Below are 23850 nucleotides of genomic sequence, written 5' to 3' on the forward strand. Positions count from 1 at the left end.
GAGAGTTTGGAGTCAGTAGAATAAACTCATCTACACAAACCCAAATTTTCAGAGGAAGTCACACTCTAAAAAAAAGACCAAAAAAAAAGGCAAAACCCAGGGAGAAGTTACAATTTTGACAAGATGTTGGGGATTTCTGAGATCTGTATGGCTCTAGTAGTATGTCTCCTGATTTTGCAGTTCCTAAAGCTGCAATGGATGTGTACCCAGCTTCCTCCAGGACCAGTTCCTCTCCCCATCATTGGAAATTTGTGGCTGCTGGACTTCAAACTTCGTCGAGAAACTCTCACTAAGGTATTTATTTATCTCTACGGTTGAAAATCAGCCTGAATCTATTTTAACTTACATTGTGCATTGCATAGGAACATTCTAAATTGTTATTTTTTTTAAACCTCAAGCTTGATTATTAGCCAATTTCAAAGACTCAAGGACCCTGCATTATTAAAAATATTTCTGAATAATAAACACTACAATAACTTTACTCCTTGTTATTTTCTCACTCTTTTGGTTGCATTATCACAAGCACTGTCATAGAATGCTATTTCATTGACAGCTTCATTCTGTTTCTATGCTGATATCCAGCCCTGTAAGTCACCTCTAGCAGACCTTCCTTTGCATGATACCAATGTCACTGGAACATCTCCAGGCCACAAGTGGTCCCATCTCCTCTAGAAGACTAAACATATATTCTAAATGGACTCTTTTTTCTCTTATTTGTAGAGCAAAAAGACTTGTCTGTACTAAACAGATTACTAAAACAAAGCAGGAAAATCTGATTGCTGTTATGTTTACAGCATGGCTGCTTCATAAACCATTTAAAACTTTTTTTAAAAAGTAAGGAACCTGCTTCAAACTGTTTCAAGGAAAAATACAATCATGGTCTGACAAAAGAGAATAAAGAAAAATAAGAAAAATCATGTGGAAGCTCAGAAAAGAATGCAAAAAAAGTTTTTTTTTGTTTTCTTTGGAAATTAGAGGCAGGAAATATATAATAATATATAATTATACATATACTATATAATTATACATATAATATATATAATATATATAATATATATAATATTTATAATATATAACATATAACATATAATATATAATATATAATAATAATATATAATTGGTTCATTAATGAAATAAACAGAAAAGCTCTGGGATTTTGCCTGTTTTCATTTGTTCTTTGACTCAGAGCTAACAGAGCAAACCTGCAGTTTCTCTTTCTGTGAAGTTTTCAGAGGTGTTCTTCTGAGGGATATCCTTAATATCTATTGCACAAAGAACAATTATCTTCTGTTCCCAAAGCACATTAGTAACAGAAGGATAAATATTTCCAATTCAATATAGGCAAATGGGTTTAGTAACAACTACAGAAAACTCTTGAATAAATCAGTACTTGAGTGTATGCTTTCCCTGGTTTATAGTTCCTAATTTCCTGTTATTAACTCTTCAGTTAACCAACATCTACGGAAACATCTACACGCTGTGGATGGGACAGACACCTATGGTTGTACTGAATGGATACAAAGCAGTAAAAGATGGCCTTGTCACCCACTCAGAGGAAGTTTCTGGAAGACCTCTCACCCCATTCTACAGGGATATGATGGGCGAGAAAGGTACAGGGTGTTACACCAGACTGAAATAGGAACAAGGTGTAAAGAAGAAAGATGCTTTTCTGTGCATACACTCACACATCAGTTTATGTATTTATATATATATAAATATATACATATGGTTGAATTTTCAAGCTGTTACTTGAAAACCAAAAGGAAATAAGTCATTTCAACATGACTAAGAAAATAAAACTATAAAGTATTTTTTTCTGTTTTTTGGAGGAGAGGGAATGTTTGTTTTGTTTTTTAACAAGGGCACAACTGGGCTTTCATTGCAAAAAGGTTCCATGCAGAGCTAAGTATGTTAAGGAAGGGAAAAAAAACCCCAAAATTTCCTCTCTTATAAAGCATGCCACTGACCTTTTTCCTTCCCAACAGATCCAAAGGAATATTTGCCTGGAGAAGTTGCCCTTCAATTGTATAACTTCTAAAACAGAAAACTGTTCATAGAGAGAAAGCTGTTCTGTCCTTCCCAAAACTCACTACCACTCAGTTTGCAGGGTCACATTTATGAGCAGCTGGGAGTCATAAAATCCTCAGTTACAGACTAAAACTCAGAATCTAAAATTGTGGTATCTTGCTGGTGAAATATAACCTCACCTAAATCTGATTTTGCCTCCTGCAGTGAAAGGATTTCCTTTCCCAGCAATGAAATGAATGTTTCTGTGTTCTCCAGGTATTTTCCTGACAAGTGGCCACACCTGGAAGCAACAGAGACGCTTTGTCATGACAATTGTAAGAAGCCTGGCACTCGGAAAGAACAATTTGGAGCATCAAATTCAAACAGAGGCCTGTCGCCTTGTGGACATCTTTGCAAACACAAAAGGTAAATTCATTAGAACAAGAACACTTAGAACTTTTTTCTGAAATATTAGGGGTGGTAAAAGTTTCATGATACATTTTTATAAATAATATAGATATTTTTCATACTAGTAGGACTTTTACTGGCTTGACTGCATTCTTTGCAAAAGATGTTTTGTCTGCACAGTGGGCAATATAAAATTGTTTTTTAAAATAAGGTTAGTTAAATATTTGTTATCAACACAGTCTTGGGGACAGCTGGTAGCAATTCTTACATTCAAGGAGTGTAGAAAAATCCTATGTTTTCCTCCATAAAATACACAATGTGTGACCTGCTGCGAGTCATTTTAGGACAGCAGACTTTTAGGATTTGGCAGAGAAAGAACCCCAACACAAGGAATGTATCATTCAGTTGCCCAATAAAATTTTTTTTTTAGGTTTGGATGAAATAGAAACCAATAGAATTCTAGCAAGATGCCAAAATAAAGCAATCAAATATAAATATTCTGAGCAGCCAAATCCCTCACCCACATTGTGTTCTATACTGATGTGAAAACACAGAGAGGTTGCCTGAGGTCTCTCCCCAACTCTCCTCGGACCAGGCCCCTCTCTCTTCCAAGAGCAACATATTCACACATCTTTCAAATGTAGGAGATTAAAAACCATCTACTCCAAGTCCCCGTACAGCCCAAATCCTTACCTTCCATGCAATCCCTTCCCCAATTTTAAACTCAATAAATGTATTTAGTCTTTCCAAGAATGACCAAAAGCCTGAAGTCAGGGATGTATTTCCATAGGAGTATAATTCAAAGGTTGTATCTGCCAATGAAATATGTACTTAAGTTTACGATTTCTGGATTTATTACTTTTTAATGGGAGCCATTTTCCATCCCATCACATGAGCTTTGCCTTTTCAGTTTGTGGGAAAATATATATATATATGGTTGAATTGTCAAGCTGTTACTTGAAAACCAAAAGGAGATAAGTCATTTCAACATGACTAAGAAAATAAAACTATAAAGTATTTTTTTTTCTGTTTTTTGGAGGAGGGGGAATGTTTGTTTTGTTTTTTAATTACCAAACTTAAATATCTGCCTCCAGATTTGAAGGCATATGTTCTAATTAATTGCTTGTGTTTCCACACAATTCAGACCCCAAGTCAAAGAAGGGAAAGGAGAATTAATGTTTGTCTTCTCAAAACTAATAATCACTGTATTTTACAAGAATAAAGAGCAGATTGAAAATTAAGATTCCCTGCATTTACAATTCATGCAGTTAATATGTATTAAACCAGGGTTCACTTGTGTGAAATTTATCTAAAAGTAGTTTGATCCCCTATTATTTTTACCATTAAAAAAAAGTCTTCCTCATTTCTTTTGCTGTATTCTATTCAGAAGTACTCACAGTACTTCCTGTATTCACAGGCAAACCTTTCGACCCCCACACTTCCATCGTCCATGCCATTGCAAATATAATTTGTGCTGTTGTTTTCGGTCATCGCTTCTCCAGTGAGGATGAATCTTTCAGGAAACTTATCAAAGCTATTTATTTTGTGATCTACTTTCAAGCTACTATCTGGGGCAGGGTAAGAATTTGATTTTCTTGTTCTTATTCCTTTAAGTGCATTTGCACTTGACAAGTCAAAACAATGTAATGATTGTTCCCAAACGTCTCCACACCACAGCTCCGTGAGCCATCGTGAAGTAATAAATGAATATATACCTTGTATATGTCACTACTGCCTTATAATCCTTCATGTCTATAAATCACATGATCTAGAATTTAAATTTTAGGACATCACTGGTTTTCACAGATTTCCAACAAGTAATCATTTACAGAATAGTTGGTATGTATGATTCACAATTCTTAAAATGAAAGCAATTTCTAAAATTTAATTTTTGTTCAGTCTTGCGAATACAGAATTGCAGTTAATAAGAACTAAGGCTTCAAAGTCCTGTTCTTGTGAGAATGTATCTTGCTTCTCATATAATTCATATTACCACCAAGACCTGAGTTATTCTGAGCTTCCTATAAAATACAGGTTACAATCTCACCACATCAAGAATAATATTTTTAGGTTCTTAGAAGCCTACCTATTGCTTTTGTTGTGCAGATTTTGGCAACTGACTTTCTATAACATTATCAGGTTCTCCATAAAGAGTTGTCTCAAAAAAATTACTGTTAAAAAAATCAAGACTGAGAAAATCTGTCTGTGAGTCAGATTCAGCCCTCAATTACTCCAATTCACCAATTTTCAGAACCTCTGATGCATTTTGGGTATTCATCCAAAAAGCAAAATATAATCACGTTCCCATGTGATGCAGTGACTTCACAGACTCATCAGGAAATCAGAATTCAGTTTAAAAGACCTCACATTCCTTTCTTTCTGTCTACAACCACAGCTGTATGATGCTTTCCCATGGCTTATGCACCGTCTCCCAGGGCCTCATCAGAAAGTGTTTGCATACAACGACTTCATGCACAGTTTAGTCATGAAGGAGGTCCAGGCCCATGAGAGAGAGAAGGCAGGTGATCCACAGCATCTCATTGACTTCTACCTAGCTCAAATAATAAAAGTAAGTATCTGTTTATCACCCTCCTTGGCCTCAATGCCTACTACAAACACTTGGTTCCAGTAACTGCCACGGAACTTTCAAGTGCACACTTTATTTGTGTAGCACTGAAGATGTCTGTTCTGGTGGGCTGCTCACTGTTTTTATTAAACAATGACAATTTCTACATGACTGATGAAATGTATAAAATCATCCACTTCATAGTCTTCTTGTGAATATACCCTACAGACCAAAGATGACCCTACTTCTACGTTCAATAAAGACAATATGGTTCAGACCGTGGTTGATCTTTTGCTGGGAGGGACAGAAACAACAAGCACCACCCTTCTCTGGGCATTGCTCTATATGGTACAACATCCAGAAATACAAGGTGAGCAAAATCATTATCAGAGAGAATTGCAGTCAACATCATAATGAACATTATAAGTGTTAGCTCAATCACTTGCAATACATCAAAATAACCCTTAAATAGGAATATGAATGGCAGAACATCAACAACTGAGATTTGGAAAATGGAAAGTTAATAAAGAAAACAAACAGGTGCTTTCCCCTCCAGTTCACCAGCAACACTACAAAAAATTGGTGGTAGCCACTGTTTTATCTCATAGAAGAGGGGTTGGCAAGACAGAATAACAAGTTAGAGACATTTCACACGCAATCTAGCCCCCTCCTAACCTTCAAAGCGGAAAAGCTTTTAAAAGATACCTGGTCCGATGCGTATTTAAAAACATAACATAAATTACATCTGTAATTTCAAACTTTAATCTTTTTTTTGAAACATAGAACTGTATTACACTCATCACCAAGTAGGATGTGTCATCCTGTGCTTTAGGGATATGCACTTCCTTGATCAACTGAAACCAATACAGCAGTCAAACCACCTGCCAATGTATTTCATAGCAACGTAATTTCTTTTATTTCCCCGGTCCTGGACATTCTCATGCAAAAACCTGCAGGATAAAAAAAGGAGGGGAAAAATAGTTTAAGTATTTTCATTTCTCTCTCTGCAGAAAAGGTTCAGAGAGAGATAGATGATGTTGTGGAACCCTCCCATCCCATCAGCTATGAGGACCGTAAGAAGCTGCCGTACACCAACGCGGTGATTCACGAGGCTCTGCGGTACAGCAACGTTACCTCTGTCGGGGTCCCCCGACAATGCGTGAGGAGTACGACTCTGCTGGGCTTCCACATAAAAAAGGTACAGAGTTTCATGTTTCTGTCCACGTTGTCCATGTTTCTTAAAGCTTTGAGCTATTAATATTCAGTATTTATACGACATGAGCTTCTACAGTTCCTAACTTCGCAGAGAATGTGGCAACATGTCACAGACACAAAGTGTGAAGAGTGCAAAAACCAAACAGGAAGGTGTTATGATTACCCTGGCAAGCACATAAAACAATCCAAGCTCCACTCCATCTTAGACACGAAAACACTTCAGTAGTACTGACAGAAGATAACAAACATGCAAAAGGTTATGACAAAGAGAAGGTACAAGGGGATGTGCACTTGTAAAAAGGCCAAGTTGAATCCAAACACGAGGCTGCAGTCACAGGATGGCAAACTATCTATTAGAGAGAAGGAAAATAAAAAAAAAAAATCATACATGAAAAATATAAACTCTGCTGCTTCTTACAGGGCACACTTGTATTGCCAAATCTGCACTCTGTGGTGTATGACTCTGAGCACTGGGCAACCCCCTGGAAGTTCAACCCAGATCATTTCCTTGATTTGGATGGCAACTTTGTAAACAAAGAGGCATTCTTACCTTTCTCAGCAGGTAACGCTCTGACCTTGAATATTCCTGTTTTCTGTGTCTTGTAGAGCAAGATTAGAAACGCTATTTCTAAGTTCTAAAATTTTAAAAACATGCCTTTATAAAAATGTATTTGGTACAAAGATTTAAAGTCAGGTTTTCTGCTCTGTAAGAGCTACAAATGTTGTCTTGCATTTTGTAATTTTGATGCATTCAAAGAGAGGATGAGTATGGCCAGGAGACACAGTGCTCTCCTTGGCATATGTACAACTCCTACTGTAAGGGTATCTGAGCTTCTTAGTTCTTGATGTGTCAAATCAAGGTAACACCCTCAAATCAGAAAATTGATTTATTTTCACCTTATAGACAGAAAGGCCAGTGATAAAAGCATACGATTTTTCAAAATATACAGAGAAACGTCTGATAAAGCAGGAAACCAAACCTCGCCCTCCCAAATCCTACAGTTATAGTCTAGCATCAGGTGCCTAAATTGCCCATAAATCCTAAATTCATCTTTGTAAAACAGGTACATAGCATCTTACCTCCTGCACTCACCAAATACCCGTAGTTCACATCAATCAAGACACCTAATTTGGACTACCATTTCAAGCCAGGCATAGGAAGATTTCATTTTTAACTTGCCTTGGTTGTTTTCTGTTTACATAATTTGAGTATTTATATATCCTGAATATCTGTTTTTTGGTTTTTTTTAGTCTGGAATAGATAGATATCATGACATATACTGTGAAAACAACGTGCCAAAATGAGTCACTGAGTCTATACATCCCCACACACGCCACTGTACGTTTCACTCCCTTAGCTCACAGATCTGTTCCTGACAGCGTTAGAGATCGTGGGCTACATGGACCCAGTATACCCTTCTGAATTTCTGTCGAAGAAAGCCTGATTACATCCCTCTCCTTGGCTTCAGAACTGCATCTTGCAATGCTCCAGCCCTCCCTCCTCAACAACCAAAGATAAGACTCTCAAGTATATGAAACTTTTTAAAATCTCGCTTAACAGAGAAGCAATTTGTGGTTCTCACAGAACAAGTAGCAAAAATGAAAAGGGAGGATCTTATACATGCTCCAGGGGTGGAAAAAAAACCCCAAACAAAACCAATTAAAACACCAAATGAAACACCTGACACAGAGTTTCTCAGTTAAATGTTTCCCCCACCTCCAAAAGCATCTTCTGCCCTTAGAGAGGAAAAAGAATTTATGGAACTCAGTAGAATTTTGTGTGAAGTCCTTTTACAGAACTTTATACAACTAACTCTTTATGTTTTCTGTCTGCAGGGCACCGTGTATGTTTGGGGGAACAGATGGCACGAATTGAACTGTTCATCTTCTTTACCAACCTCCTTCGGGCATTTACATTCCAGCTCCCTGAGGGAGTAAAGGAAATCAGTTCAGAGTATGTTTTGGGTGCAATACTGCAGCCTCATCCATATAAACTCTGTGCTATTCCACGCTAGTCTGCAACATACTACAATGCAGAGGGACTTCAACCTGTCAATAACTGCAGATCCTTTAAAAATACACACCACTATCTCAATTGCATTCAAATATAGGTAGCTCAGTACAGCAAATTAATCAAGTGTTCTTGTTCAGGAGGTCTGACCTCGAATACTCAACTTTTTTAAATAAGTTTGCCAGAGCTCATATAATTGTGTCTTAGGCATATACAAGTACACAATAATACATTTCAGAAAAAAAATGTATTTTCACACTCACAGTAGCAATGAATTAGATGTAGGATTTTAGAGAAGTGAACTGTATCAAGCAGTTTCCTGCATATGTGCTCTGTCAGGTATCACACTCTTAAAATTTTCAGTAAGCTGTTACTCCTCTGAGTTCACAGGTCTTTTCTTACATCTTCTTGCAGAAGGTAACAGAGGACACACACTTAGTTGTTGACTCCTTTTCCTTTCACACTCCTAATAAGCATTATGTAGTGTAGCATAAACTTCACACAGGCACAGATGACTCCAGAATGGGGCCTCTCATTACCACGGTCCATTTAGAAATCCTTACACCTGTTTTTACTTCCTCAGTATCCAATTCCTATGTTATCACAACTCGAGTCCCTGTGCTTTCATGAAACATTCCTTCTTCTGTTTATAAATACTATGGTATGATCCAATAATTTCCTATGTGAAAAGGACCAGCCTTTCAAGAAAATAAATGAAAATGTCAACATTTGTTAAAGCATGTACGGTACTGATTTATTACTCAGGGTGTTTTCTTCTTTCTCCACATAAACAGATGTGGAAGGTTTTGAGCATTTAAAATTCAGCTGCAAGCATCCTAAAAGCTTTCAGTTTTCAAAGTTCAACAGGAGCCAGCATAAATTATGGCAGGATATAGTCAAAAGCGGAAGTAGAATATTACATATTTCTCACACATAAAACTAATGGAAGACTTGATTCTCCTCTCAAATATTTCCAATTTTCAATATTTATAAACATATTCCCTTCCATTTGGTGAACACTCCAGGTTTCTAACACATTGTAAAGTTTGCTACCGCAGAACAAATGCAAACTCAACATCACTGACATTTTAATAAAAGCCATTTTACTTTATTTTTATTGAGGAAAATATAACATTTAAAAAATCCTGCTTGAATAAGAAATACTTTCAATCATAAATTAAGAAAAATCTCTTAAACTTGATATTTCTTACAGTGAGGGCAGATCTTGCATAAAACACATCCTTACAGATTTACAAAAGCAGTCTGACAGGATAGTTCAAAAGTTTTCAAGTCCTATCTTCTTCCTTTCTGGTGCTCATTAAAGAAAAACTCACCAAAAAAATCTCTCCTTTCAACACACCATTTGCATGGTTCCATAAAGGGCCCGAGGTAAAGTGCTCAGCAGCAGGACTGGCAGTGTCAGATACAAGCCTGGACTTTCTTTACTCCAGTGTATTTTGATGGTTCTTGAGGTATGTCCTACCTGAAAAAAAGACTCCAGTTTTTTCTCCATGTTTACCCCTTTAGTCACCTGAATTTATTCTGTCAGGCTGATAACTTTTTTCCACAAAATACTACTTTGTAATCATAGAATGGTTGTAGTTGCAGGGGACCTTAAACATCATCTTGTTCAAACCTTCCACCAGACCAGGTTGCTCAGGGCTCCATCCAACCTGGCATTGCACATGTGTTTCTTCCAAAACTGTAGCTTGGGTCAAAACATGCACATATTCTTCACCTGTATTTCTGAAGAACTGAGGTACGTTATAATTTGCTGTACAATTCTCGTTCTAAAAACAGGGGAAGAACAAATATTCAGAGTGTACATGATTAAAGGAGGTATTTTTACTAAGAAGTCATCTTAGGCCTGACAGCTGGTACCAGTGAAAAACAGCTGGGCTAAGGGCATCTTCCTGTTATTTCATTTAAAACCAAGAACAGCAAGAGGTGAGGCATCCCTTGGCTTTCCGATGTTTCTTGAAATGACAGTGTGAGAATTCCAGGTTACCTTTTCATCACAGTTGTAAAGGAAACCTATAAGAAAACGAGCAATACAGAAAAAAAAGCTATTTCATGAGCCTTTTTTTTTTTGTCAAGAAGGAATTCATAAGGATTTAAAGTGAATCAGAAACAAGAACTACTTAGAAATTAAGGACAAAATGCAAGCTTTTCCTGTGAAACGTTGTTTAAAAAAAATCTTACTCATAAATCCCATCACTTCACTAATGAGAAAACACAGTCAAACTTCTAGAAAAATACACTGACATTCAGCTCTGCTGTTGTTATATATCCCTTAGAAATCACTAGCCCTACCCCTGAGGGATCTAGGCAGTCTGCCTCACTGAGGAGTTAAACCCCCGAAAGCATGGAATGATTTCTAAAGTCCAGTCTTTAGAAAAGCCCATGCTGTTGAAGATTAGATTCAGACATTAATTTCTGCCACTGATATTAAAACTAAAACTGCAATTTCCAGATTCTTGAAGCTTTCAAGTCCTTAATAATCTGAACTGTTTGTTCCCTTGATTCCATTTTCAAGGAATACAAGAAACATATCTTGCAATAGATTCCTTCTGATATAATGGCCTTGCAATGTTTTATTTCCAAAACAACAGCAAAAAAAGGACTTTCATTACATACTTCAGCTCCTAAATACTAAAATAAAAAGAACCATGTGGAAAGTACACACAGGTCTGTGATCATTTTTGGGAAGCACACAAAATCCATACTGGTTTTGCGGTTTTAAGGACAAAATGTAACAATTGGTCAACATGACCCAGACTAAGAAAATGAGTAAGCCAGTTCTAACTGTGGGTGAAGAGTTTTTCCTACAATTTTTGTTTTGTTTAAACCTCAAAAGGAAAGACCCAAGTATCTAGATGGTCTTATTCCAACTAATAAGCAGAGTATTATCAAAGGCATGCTTTGATCCACCATTCAAATCAGGTATCTTTAAACAATTGTTAAAATACATTCAAAGTTCTCCTCTCCACATACTGTATTAGTTACTCAGCATTCACAAACAACCCTTCAATACTACATGTCTATCTAATCAAGTAAAACACAAAGCCCAAGTATGAAATAGCTGGCATGAACTTGATCAGAACAGCTTGCACACCAGGAAGGATTACAATGTTAGGATGCTATATGGGCTGGTTGTAAGGAAACAAATAAAAAACCTAAACTCTAGAGTGGTGAAAGCTAATATTTGAATTGCCTGTTTGATCTTCTCTTTTTGCTGTGCTTTCTTAAGTCTTTACAACACTATAATGCCATTAAATTTCAAAATCACAATACGTAGGATACCAAATCAGTATCAAAGCCAATCAGACGGAGGAAGGATACGATATATAATTAAAGCAAGCAGATCTGTGGTGACACCAGGAATGAATATATCAAAATATATCCATCAAAATGTGTCACTTACCTCTTGCAATACTTGTCCAAGTGTCTCCTGGCTTTGAATGCGCTTCCTGTTGAAAACCCAAACCACACTTATTTTTGCACAAAGCATTGAGGAATCTTGTAAATACCAATTATTTATCCCACTTCCAAAAGAGAAGACAGTTATATCAGGCTTTGTTCCACGTCCTTTCCCTTATGGAATCTTGATGCAATTCTATGGAATCTTACTGCAATCTTATGGAAGCTACAAACTCAGATGCAGACCTGTTGTTATTCACATCGGGAGGAACTACCTGGAGTAAGGCTGGCTACTCATCGCATTTTCTCAAAAATAACCCTGATTATTAAAAAGCTCAGATAAATTTCAGCATAACTCCTAACATCCACATATAGTTGGTAATTAGTTGCTTTAGTGCCATCTTCTCCTGCACTAGACACCATTTATTCAGCAAGTGATGCAAGAAGATTTAACAAATACTTAAATTTTTTTAGTCATTCTTCCAACATAATCAAAGTGATAAGCAGAGCATGTAAACACACAAGAGCAAACCCAAGACTTTTAAAAAAATTTGCATCAAGTGAGAACACATTACTACAGTTATTGTTTCCAGCCTGGAGAAGAGGAGGCTCAGGGGAGACCTCATCACTCTCTACAACTACCTGACAGGAGGTTGTAGTCAGGTGGGCGTCGGTCTCTTCTCCCAGGCAACCAGCAGTAGGACAAGAGGGCACGGTCTTAAACTGTGCCAGGGGAGGTTTAGATTGAATATTTGGAAGAACTTTTTTACAGAGAGAGTAATCAGACACAGGAATGAGCTGCCCAGGGAGGTGGTGGATTCACCATCCCTGGAGGATTTTAAGATGAGACTGGATGTGGAATCAGTGCCATGGTCTGGTTGGACCAGCAGTGTTGGATCAAGGGTTGGACTTGATGAACTCAGAGGTCTTTTCCAAACTGGTTGATTCTATGATTCAAACATCCTGTAATACATGAATGAAAAAGACTAGAAATGCAAATAGAAGACAACATAACTTTACCTGTCTATTTTGGTTGCTATGACCACTGTAAAATTGCCTTCTGTATTGGGCAAGTACGTAGAAGGTATAATGACATAGCGTCCTGCAGGAAGCCTGCAGAGTCGGCTCACTTCCTGTGAATAGCAATGAGGAACACAGCTCACCAGTGGCTCCAGGTGGAGAAAAGAAGTAGTTTGTGGTTTCCAGCTGCTGTTAGGCACCTGCAAAAAAGAATACGTGCCTACTTTTTATCTATTTTAGATTTCACAATGTTTAATTCCTAGGACACCACAGCATGGTATGGTCTATCTCTATTGCACTCCAGATACTCACTTTCCTGTACAGAGCTAGAGAGAAAGATGGGAAGGCTTCCAGAAAACCCAGATGGTAGTATTAAACACAGATGAATCATTCCAAGCATGTTTATAGACAATTTATGCAACCCACTACTCACACAGCTCTAAAGCTTTCTCTGTTGTCTAACCTCACTCTTCCCTGCATAAGTATCCTAATGCACTTATTTTTCACCTCATGAATTTGGTGAACATACCATGTCCTTACTCATTCTAGTGGCCTTTCCTGTACTAAAAATTCATATTAGACTTCACCTCAGCCTCCTAAAGGCATAAAAAATGCTAATCTTTCTTCATATATTGTATATTTGAAGCTTTGTGATCACTTCTAATGCTCAACTCCAGACTTTTCACTTAAGCAACACCTTTTTTGAAGCATGTTTTCTAGAAATAAAGCTGGCTTTCTTTGCAATATAGTTACCTAACCAGCGGCTTCTCATGTTACATTTATGCAACTGATCACTGGCACACACCAGTGCAGAACCTGTATCTGTCCATACCAAATCATATCTCGTTTTGTTTCAGGATATCACAGTCCTTTTGATCCAACATCACTTGCCTATGGACAAGTAAGTGATTATTAAACATGAAGAAAGTAAGCTTTCATGATTAATTACCAAAATGTCTGGCCCTCGATCACCAGGACACTGAGAATTCTTTGCAAATCCTCAAAAGAGTTCATAATTTCTAAAACTAATTCAGAACATTGTAAGGATTCAGTGGAACCAATTATCTGGTTACTACGCTATGTAACTACGTAGTTATTCAGTATCTTTCAAGGGCATTACATCCCAGGATCAGCCTGTGTTTCTCCTAGAAGCAGCAAGTCCCTTGCAAAGTGCAAGGAGCCCTGAACTAAATGACAGTTTTACCTTCACCCTTGGCAAATGAGCAATCCAACTGACCAGAAGCCTTACCTGGAAAATATGGAAACCTATTGGACGACACTTGCTATCCTGGCAGTGCTGACGGAGGGTAACTTTCACACTGCTTTTTCCTGGTCCTGCAGGAATGGAGAGGGGAAAGCAGGGATTGGTATGGAAGGAGGGGAAGTTCCTGCTACCTCCAGCACTTTGCCCATTTTTCCAGCATCCATGCAGCTGCACTGTCTCCCATTCACCAGCTGGGAGTTCTTCGCAGAGAGCAGCATCTGTGGGTGGTGGCTTTAGTTCACTATCAAATGTAAGAGAGAAAAGAAACTAAAATGTATAAAACCTGTGTAGTACCACAGTATAAAAAAATCTGAACAGCTTTTAAACACGTTGCAACAGTACATTTTGCCTCTGCATACAGCACTAAGCTGCAGTTTAGAGTCAAGATGTTACTCATCTGGCTACCTCTGACTGGCATTTCAACAAGAGGTAGTAGCAGCTTCATGACAAATATAAGGAACTAGAGCACTACTTACATGAATTCAAAGACAAAAAATTGCTGTTATCTGACACTCTACACAACCCTTCGAAGTATTTTAAACGTTCACACTTAGTACTACACTTCATGTATTTATGTCAACAACTACAAGAAATGTTCTGTTTTCTTTTAAACCTACCTGAGAGAGATCCTTCCCGTTGAAAATACACGAAGCAAGAAATTCCCTACTGCATCCTTCAGAAAAGTGCTGGGAACAACAAGATAAAAGCCAGGCGAAAGGTCACAGCACACATGGACTTCTCTATCGTAGGAATGGCAGATGGTACCTACAACTGGAGGAGCAGAGAGGGTCTTTGGAAGGTTAAATCGTTTCTTCTCCACCTAGAACAGATGCATAATGATGCATGGTGTTTTAGGAAAAACGAGTAGTTTCTAATAAAACTAAAAATTATCAAGTATTGTTTAAAACATTTTTAAACATGAATACAGTTACAAAAAGAAACAAGGAGGGCAGTACCAGCACATAAGTTGAACATCAAGGAGGACTAGGAAGAGTTAATATTCAGGAGGAGTAAATTTAGGAATGGTCTTCAAATAATCAGCCTGAAATGTCATGCACTAGTTCAGAACAATCTCAAGTGCTCAGTGATAAAAAGAAAGTACTAGTCCACTAATAGTTTTTACAGGCAGTAACTGTGAGATAAACAGAACCATTCCAGCATAAATCAGAGATGTGACCCATTGAATTGTATCAGTGCCACAGGAAATGAATGATTTTGCTCAAATGTTTCAGTAATGCTTTAAAACTTCTATTTGCAAAAAGAAAAATGTCATTCACATATTACCTTCCAGACATGCAATCCCACAGCCTGGTAGTTCTTCCCCTGTATGCCTTCAGTCAAAGATGGATTTTCCTCTGCTAAATGAGTTGGATTTTGAATCCTTCCAGCCCAGTCAGTGCTGTATTTCCTGTGTTTCTGCAGCAGAGCAATGCACACCTCACTTGTTTCACAGACTCTCAGCCAGAACTTGGGGTTGGTAGGGAAGCTGCTGTTGTTACGGCAGCCACCAGCAGACTGGCCTCTCACCCAGGATCCAAAAAGATTCTGCGAGTGATACAGCACTTTCTCTAACAAAATAAGGAAAACACAGGGCAGATTTCAGACACGGGAGTCTACTTAATTTTATACAACAGATATATGGCAGAGATTCCCCAGTCCAAGAAAACATGCTGTCAACAGCCCTAACACTTTCTCTAAGCAGAAATTCATGACCAAGATTTGAGAGGCATGAGAATTAATGTCACAACTGGTAATGGCAGACTGATGACATGATTTTTACAACAAGAAACTGTTTCTAGAAATCTCAAGTTAAAAACAAAACATCACAAGGATGTTCAGAACAACAGCTTTCTAGACAGAGAACACTAATCTCTCCAGCAAGTAATGAGGTTTCAGAGCAACATCTAAGCTTAAATTTCCTCTTGTCCTTCTGTTCTTCCCAGTAGAGACAGAAAAGGCCTATGGGTCTAAAGGAGAGGGAAAAACTGAGAAATTAAGGTCTAGTTGGATCCATTTGCAATTCAAATCAGTCCTTCCTATTGACATAATGTTATTTGCATGAGAAAGATGTTTTCTAATACCACACCTGTATAGAGGCTCTGAAGTCGTCCTTCCTCATTGACTGGAAAGCCCATGGTAATCTCATCAAATTCCCTGAAAAATTCCTCTTCATCAACCCAGAATTCTCCCTCTTGGATCTGTGAGAGCAGTTCTGAAGCAACTACTGGATCTAACTGGTTCCATCCTTGCCCACTGCACATAAGAAAAAAGTTAGCATTTAACCCTTTTCCCAACGGAGTTCCACAAAAATGTTCTACCAAATATCTTATGGAGCAGGACAGTAAGAAGAGATTTCTCACTTTATTGTCAAATACTTGCATTGAATATTTCTGCACACACATTGATGGTCAGTGAGAGGGACCATAGGAAGTCTGAGTCACAGCATATTAAAGAAAACCTAGAAACAACATGACACCAGACTGGATACAGCAACAGATTTCTGGGTGAAATAGGTGCTTTACTTACAGCAGTCAGTACAGCCCAATGTGTGAGAGCAAAATAAAGATTTTTAACAATTGTTAAAACAGTGGCAAAAAAGTAAAACAAGCTGCACAGTGACTGTTCTGAAAGAATTTTAATGCTGTACATCAAAAACTGCCATTTGTATAAAACAGCTGGTTATCCCCATGAATCTGCTGGCTAAGTCATGATAAACCAAGAATTTAAACATCTCGTTATTTAGGGGCCATTAAAAGGTAGGAGTTTCAGTATTTTTCATTGTTTCACTAGCAAAAAAGAACGGGTTTGCACTTGAATAAAACAGGGTTTTAAGACCACCCAAGAAAACACTGTCCTCTTGCAACTACATGGCAGCTTACTGTTTGGCAAAGAAATTAAAACAGACCACTGGCAAAAAAAAAATAAAAAAAATCTACAGAAGTCTCAATTAATACAATGAAATCATTTTTTTAACTCAGGGGAAAAAAGCCTATTCTATAAAAATGTTTATTAACATCATCATATTGTTATCCTATTTTAATGCTGAACACTTGCTCCTTGGGTCAAGAATTGTATGTTCTTTTGTAGAGCCAAAACAAGCTAATGTTTTTCAAAATAAGCTAGTGGAGTCTGCCCTTTCATTCTTGTTACTTTGCTATATGAACTGCTACACATATTTCTGCATCTTCTTTAACAGATATCTTCTTTATTTTTACTTTCTATGGATTCAGTTCCAGCTTCATACCAATCTTCCAACTCATACTAATCTACAGAAAAGACAACACACAAGCAACAAACATAAGCATCCTTCATTCTGCTAAATTTTGTTTCATAAATACTCCTTTCTTGGTTTTCTGCAACTAAGCCAGGATTACATGAGAAGAGTCAAGTAAAGCTGAGTGACTACAAGTCATAAACATGATCAGAGATACTTAGATCAACTGCAGAACAACAAAAAAGCACCACAAAAAGCAGAAACAGAAAATAAACCATCACCTTAAGTTTATCTCCATGAGAATATATGATTTGATAAACAAAAAAGGTAGTAAAAAAATTCAGATTACTAGGACTAGGAGATCAAAATTACCAGCCAGAACCAATGAGGTGTGTGAACTACCAGCTTTCTAAAGGACTGCACACGCACTGCAGTCTCTCTCCTCCACTACAGACTATTAGCAGTGTTTGTTGTTTGCCTATGCAACACACAGAAATGCTCCTGTGCTTCAGAACTTTCACAAAGGACTTTCCAAATGAAAAGAAACCTACTCACCCCTCACACCAGGGCCCTTTCCAGCACCGCCTCCCCCAAGGATTTCGAATTCGTAGCAAGAAGATCTCCTTGCCTGACACTTCAAAAAGATTCAATGTATCTATCACAATAAAGGCATGAAATTCTCCTAGTTCACTTGCACCTGAATAGGAAAAAAAAGCATTTGAAAATAAACAAAAGAACCTGTTCCATATTTTAAAATTACATTAAACTATCCTGTGAAAGAAAGCAATTTTAAGATAGAGAGAAAATTTTTTAAGATCTGTATTAGAACAGCACAAAAAAAACCCCCTAAACAGCTCATGTTAGTTGTGACTATATAGAAATAAAATAAAATTTTAAAGCTTATTAACTCCTTGATTTCAAATACCTACAAATTCACTACGCTGAAATTCTTTGGGGTTTTTAAGCTTGGTTTTGAGAAGCTTTTTTGAGGGGTGTGTAGAGAGTGCATTTGTTTTTGAGAACTAACCGTATTAGCATCTAATATAAAAAGCACTCCTCAAAACCACCCTCCATCTTGAACTCAGTAACATCCTTAAATCTTTATTTCTCCAAACTTATATAAAACTGCACCGTGAAATTGGCATGGTACTAGAATCGGCACTTGCATTTGCTGGCTGCTTTGTGCTTTGAAGCCTGTTAAATAGAGACATTTAATATTACCTTGTCTGGAATTGAGGACTGAGCAGCTTATTACACACTGTTCCTTCAGATTCATTAATCTTCTAAACACTGCTTTCTCCAAAACCATGCCAGTCTTCTCTTTCTCCATGTTTTTTCCAGGGTCTTTCAGGGTCCATCTTTCAGCAATTCCTCCAGTCAGATCAACCAAAGCATCAGCCACCTGTCCTGCCCACAACTGCTCATAAGATCCATGCACTCTGGAAAAAAAACCAAAAAAACAAAAAACAAAAAACAAACAAAAACAAAAACAAAAAAAAAACCAAAAACAAAAACAAAAACAAAAAAACAAACAAAAAACCAAAAAAACCAAACAAAAAACAAACAAAAAAACAAAACAAAACAAAAAAAACCAAAAAAAACAAAACAAGAAAAAGTTTGTACAGATAGCAGAACTAAAGAAACACAGTTCTTACATAATTTCAAACCCCACCCTAAATCACAACTATGACTGCACCCTACCTCATATCTCAAAGCTCAAAGCAGGCAACAGAAAGTATATACTATTTTATTTATACAGAATACAACATCTAAAGAATATGTAAGCCATCAGATATTCCACTGTTTAATGGGTAGTTTATTAGAATTCCCTCCATCCTATGTAAAAATTGCTATAGTCTAGTACTAGTAATTTCTACATCACCTTTCATGATCATTCTGTATAAATAAAGAACATTTCTTCCTCTTGTTCAATTATTCTTTGTTCACTCTGTACAAACAAGCAGAGTAGCACTTCCTTCAACGACCTAAGAAAGCCAAGAGACTACCTTACCTGATGCAGCAAATGCAAAAAATAGCAAAAGAAATCAAGACTACAATAGAATTATAAGATTCAACAATAAGATCGCAGCAGAAAACCAAGAATATTACATTTCAAACCTATAGAGAAGCTTTAACATGACATTGCTGCTTTACAACTTCTGCTCAATATACCTACAGTTGAATAAATTACTTGATGCTTGAAGTCTTTCTCTGCCCTCTGCTGGCAACCACACAATCTTCCATCCACGTTCTTCTGGATATTAGATGTCTATCTTACCAGTGCATTTTTGTCTCCAAATTGCTTTGTCCACCTGGACAGCTTTTCGATGGATGTGTCATAAACCATAAAATAGCTGCATTTTCAAACACATTAACGCTATGGTTGTTTCTTCTTAAAATAATAAACTATCAAATTAGGCAAAAGAGCAGTGAAACTCACACAACCAGAGCCTCAACTAGCATAAACTTACATAATGCTGTTGCTTTCCACCAAAGTATTTGCATGCTTTCTGCTTTTCATTGAGCTCTCATCTTTCCTAGTAAAATATCTTCCTTTAATAAATTAGATGACCAATGGACAGTGACTTAACAAACAAAATTTGCATCCTGAAAAAAGCTCTTACTTTTCATCAGAATTCTCTCCCTAAGGCTATCTTACCTCGTGTGCAACTAAAAACACACTTTACAGATCTACAGTTAAAGAGCAACTTCTGCACAAGCCAGGATGGGACCACCAACTGAACAACACACAGATCTATGCCCAAAGCAGTCAGGTAAATTAAGTAAGTAGGAGGGACGCACAAGTATTGTATTTTTATTTTCCTCAATAACAGTGTTCACATACTTTGCATAAGCTTTTTCCAAGAGTGGAAGCCAAAACAAATCCTCTGTCTGACACTGGGAAAAGCAGAGTTTACCCCCAAGGCAAGGCAGGCGATCGTCGATGGTCACTTCCACCCAGTGCCCAAACTGCCAGACCCGACAGGTGAAACAGCCTTGGTAGGACTCATCTGTCCAGCTGGGCTGACCTGGAGGGATCACCTAGTGGCCAGAAGCCAAAGTGAAGACAAACAATGAATTTATTTTTTTTTTTTTTTGTAAATAAAGCCAGTTTAAAGGATACTGAATATCAACCATTTGTAGTAAACACAGAAAAAATATGACAACAAAACCAGTAACACTGAGCATAATGAAAACGATACTCACATGGCAGTTTGGGACTCCAGAACAATACACAAATGTCAACTAGGTGAAGAAAACTTCTCCATACCTTGTTCAGTAGGTATTTACTCTTCTGCAAAGCCACACAGGCACACAGGAACCAACAGTCTCCCAAAATTCCTTGTTTCACTTGCACGTCCTGCACGTTGTTTGAAAATAACCGAGGAGAAGAACAAATGTCCTAAAATTAAAAGAAGAGGAGTTAAAGCCAAATCCTGCATGATATTCTAAGGAAGTGTGTTTCAGGGACTGGGAGGGCTCCAGAGACCTCTCACAAAATAAGGGAATTTTTACTTCTAGAAAATTTCCTTTCCAGACACAGCCTAAGCAAGCAATAACAAATAAATGTCTTGTGGCTATACCGCGGGTACTTTGTGTGATGTAAATCAAGTTCCCACATGAATTTTAGTATACAGATGTCACCATCAGGTGCAACCTTAGCAGAAGCAGCAATAAGTGAAAGACAACATAACTCATCAGTTCTTTTCTAGAGTTATGATGAACTGTGACAGAGCTGATGCCATTCACATTGAACTGCACGCCCCAAGTCACAAAAATCTTAAAATAAGTTTAAGGGAAAAACCTTTCCTAGAGCAAATAAAAATAGATTAGTTGGTAGCAAGAGGGGTACTTTCAAACGTAAAGTCCTGAACACTTTTAATCATATCTGAAAGTGAATTTTTTAAATGGTTCTTCTTACGTATAAACACTGCAAGAAACGGAAATTAACTGATCAGCTCCCAGTAGCAATCACGGTGTGAAGTACAAAAGCTACACACTGGGCTCTGTAAAGTTATTTCTTTGCCAATTACACCTGACAACCAACAGCTCTATCACAGTTCTACAGCCACCCCCACATGAACGGGAGAAAATACAACTGAAGAAAACATACTTTTTTCTTCCATTACATTCTTATAGCCTTTTTTTCTCCTCGACACAAAGGCAGTATCATAAATACTTCACTTAAAACGAGTGCACTGCCAAAAAGCATTCTAAAGCTTTTAGCTCTCATACAGCTTGCTCTGCAACCCAGCTCAAAGTTTAAAAGCAACACAAGTCATATGACAAGTTATAAACTTAAAAAAGGTTTCTTTCTTGTTATCAAAGAAATCAACAACCAAGAAAAAGCAATACGCTTCTGAAAAATTCTAAAATCCAATTATTTGTTTTCAAGGCAGTTATGCAACATATTGAAAAATTTGGGAGTGACGTAATGCTGTATTCTAACTTGGTATGCACATTATTTGCATAACAAAACATATTTATAATAAAATATCTGAACTTCTACCAGTGCCTGAAATTTAAAATCTCTACAAGAGGATTTAAACCTACAAAAAAGCACCCAGGCTTATAAACTATAACTTATGTATTGTTAACACTGACATACATTGGTTTTATCCCTTCTATATTTCTAAACAATAAAAACACCCAGAAGCAGTCATTCAATGCTAACTTGTATTTACTACCTGAAAGCCCAGTTCAGCTAAAATCACAGCCCTTTATACTTAAAACTCACCTTCGGTCTCAACCAAGATATCTCGCCTCTGAACTGGGCAAGTGGGGTACAATAATCAAAAAATATAGAGGTATCACTGGCCGGAAACGTGGGGTCAGCGTAGAGATCTCTTTTCACCATTAATTGCTTTTTCTCTCCCAGCATTTTCAACACAATCCTAAGCAGCTTTGCCGGCAGTTCCCACGTCTTTATATTGCCAGGCACAAACCTGCAACAGAAACGAGTGTTACTGGGGAATTGCAACAGGGAAACAAACAGGCACGGCGCAGCTATTTAGGGACAGAAAGCCTCTCGCTCTAACACGCAGCACCTTGAACCACCACATTGCTGGTTGTTCCAGCACCCGATACCACGCTGTACGGCTCTGCTGGAAGAGAAAGGGGGTCTCTGAGGAGACCTACACCCATTTACGTCCCCTCCCCCCCGTTCCGCACACACCCTCCCCACAGGGCTCCCCCCCAACACCCTTTTCCTCGAGCCCAGCCCCAGCAGGGCCCCTCTGCTCACTCCTCCTCCCACCCAGCAGCCCCCCGTCCCCACAGGATCTCTCAGCCCGGCCACCCCCGCACACACCCCCGCTTCCTCCTCACCGCGGGGCGGCCCCGCCGCCGCCATTGCCCGGGGCGGCCGTTACCGGGCAACGCCGCAGCCCGCGGCCCCGCCCACCCCGCTGGTGACTGACGGGACAGCCGACCAATCAGCGGGCGTTACGTCCCACACACCACCCATTGGCTCCGCCCCCCGTGAGGGGCGTTCTCGGGATCCGCGAGCCCGTTGTTCAGATTCACTGTACCGGAATTCCTGGGAGAGACGGGAGACTGCCTGCGTGGAGCATTATCTGAGAAAGGAAAGCGCAGTGGTCACCCGAACTGCTCTTACAGGTGGAGGGAAATGAAGCCAAACACCGTTTTCGTGATGACTGTGACAGAGAAGCTGTCAGAGAAATTGCTGACCCCTCACCAAGTGCTTCCCTGGCATAATGGCAAAGATCACATTTTCAGATATTTTATCACCATGTAATTGTCCAAGGACTGTACTGGCATAGGAAATAACTTCTCATACTCTGATAGCTACTGCTGATCAGTGAAATAGAAAAAATACCCTAAAAAATACTGACTTGCTCATGACAAAGGACAGAAATGCAGAAATAAGGGCCCCATGAGACCATCCTTCAGCATACCAAGGTTTTGGGACAGGTCAAGGCACACTGAAGCAGGCTGCTTTCTTTTTCTGTATTTGGGCCTTTCACGTCAGTGTTTCTCAAGGAGCTCAGGTTTGGCCAATAAAGCAGCTGCTGAGCCAGCGTGGGAAGACCTGGTGTTTACAATAAAGCTTGTTTTTCACACTTGCCTGTGACGTGTTTGAATCTAAAGGTTATGTCCCCTGGTCCTTGGGTAGAGAGGTCATCTGAATGAGAGAGATCCACAGAAAACACGTGCCTGAATGGTTTGCATCAGAAATGAATACAGAAATCCTCCTCTTGAGCCAACTTTAGCAGATGGAAATGCTCACAGGTAACTGCAGCAGCTGTCCGCCCACAAATAGGTTCTCTGGCCCTTGGTCATGCCCGTTGTACAGACACAAGACTTCTCCCCTGCATACTGCAAATTTAATCAACAAACAAGACTTTTCACGTTCAGTTTTGACCCTTTTGGGAGCAGAAGAAACATTGCTGGCAGTAAGAATAAGGACCCCTCTTGTCCATGGCTCATGTGAGGGAGCTGCAGCTGCGAGGGAGCCAACACAGGAGAGGTCTGTTGGGGGAGGGAGAGGGGAAAATAGGCCTCTGTGTCAGGAACAGTGAGGCTCTGATCTATGTGATTTCACCCCTGCGTTCTTTAGGGAACAGCAATCACAGATCACAACTGCATAAATTCCATTAAAGGACAGACTCTAGAAAGCAGGAGGAGTGTTGAGCTCTAACTAAATACAGTAGGCCCAACCTGGAACAGTTAACTAGTTGAACACATAACTATTTATGAGTTAT

The 23850-nt window shown here is 38.5% G+C and overlaps 2 protein-coding genes across 4 annotated transcripts; one reads left to right on the forward strand and one right to left on the reverse strand.

Annotated features, from left to right (window-relative positions):
- Positions 1-123: 123 nt before the first annotated feature.
- LOC114003717 (cytochrome P450 2J2-like) lies at positions 124-8211 on the forward strand. The gene is made up of 9 exons (XM_027750987.2): positions 124-294; positions 1448-1610; positions 2284-2433; positions 3833-3993; positions 4811-4984; positions 5210-5351; positions 5992-6179; positions 6617-6758; positions 8033-8211. Exons 1-9 carry the CDS (start codon positions 124-126, stop codon positions 8209-8211), a joined length of 1470 nt encoding a protein of 489 aa, XP_027606788.1.
- CAPN10 (calpain 10) lies at positions 7069-22503 on the reverse strand. Of its 3 annotated transcripts, XM_027750972.2 has the most exons (14): positions 22437-22503; positions 21864-22071; positions 20397-20528; positions 19971-20167; positions 18347-18564; positions 17681-17822; positions 15998-16164; positions 15196-15479; positions 14529-14731; positions 13897-14152; positions 12648-12847; positions 11632-11677; positions 10216-10241; positions 7069-9690 (listed from the first exon to the last, which is right to left on the reverse strand). In XM_027750972.2, the coding sequence occupies exons 2-14, from the start codon at positions 22005-22007 to the stop codon at positions 9687-9689; spliced, it is 2019 nt and encodes a 672-aa protein (XP_027606773.1). In that variant the 5' UTR covers positions 22008-22071; positions 22437-22503; the 3' UTR covers positions 7069-9686. The 3 variants fall into 3 exon arrangements, with proteins under 3 accessions (XP_027606773.1, XP_039233959.1, XP_039233960.1); XM_039378025.1 differs by having other exon boundaries at positions 7069-10241; positions 22454-22477; XM_039378026.1 differs by lacking the exon at positions 22437-22503 and adding an exon at positions 22174-22243 and having other exon boundaries at positions 7069-10241.
- Positions 22504-23850: the final 1347 nt, after the last annotated feature.

This window comes from Pipra filicauda, unplaced genomic scaffold (assembly GCF_003945595.2).
Source record: "Pipra filicauda isolate LSUMZ 115617 unplaced genomic scaffold, ASM394559v2 scaffold98_size3848907_pilon, whole genome shotgun sequence".
NCBI lineage: Eukaryota > Metazoa > Chordata > Aves > Passeriformes > Pipridae > Pipra > Pipra filicauda.

Excerpts from the sequence above, each read along its gene's own strand:
- LOC114003717 (XM_027750987.2), top strand. The coding sequence starts at position 124 with ATGTTGGGGATTTCTGAGATCTGTATGGCTCTAGTAGTATGTCTCCTG. Across the intron at positions 3,994-4,810 it reads AAGCTACTATCTGGGGCAGG|CTGTATGATGCTTTCCCATG; the intron begins GTAAGAATTTGA and ends CTACAACCACAG. Across the intron at positions 6,759-8,032 it reads ATTCTTACCTTTCTCAGCAG|GGCACCGTGTATGTTTGGGG; the intron begins GTAACGCTCTGA and ends TTCTGTCTGCAG.
- CAPN10 (XM_027750972.2), bottom strand. The coding sequence starts at position 22,007 with ATGCTGGGAGAGAAAAAGCAATTAATGGTGAAAAGAGATCTCTACGCT. Across the intron at positions 20,529-21,863 it reads TATCTTGGTTGAGACCGAAG|GACATTTGTTCTTCTCCTCG; the intron begins GTGAGTTTTAAG and ends TTTTAATTTTAG. Across the intron at positions 10,242-11,631 it reads TTGGACAAGTATTGCAAGAG|GTTTCCTTTACAACTGTGAT; the intron begins GTAAGTGACACA and ends GTTTTCTTATAG.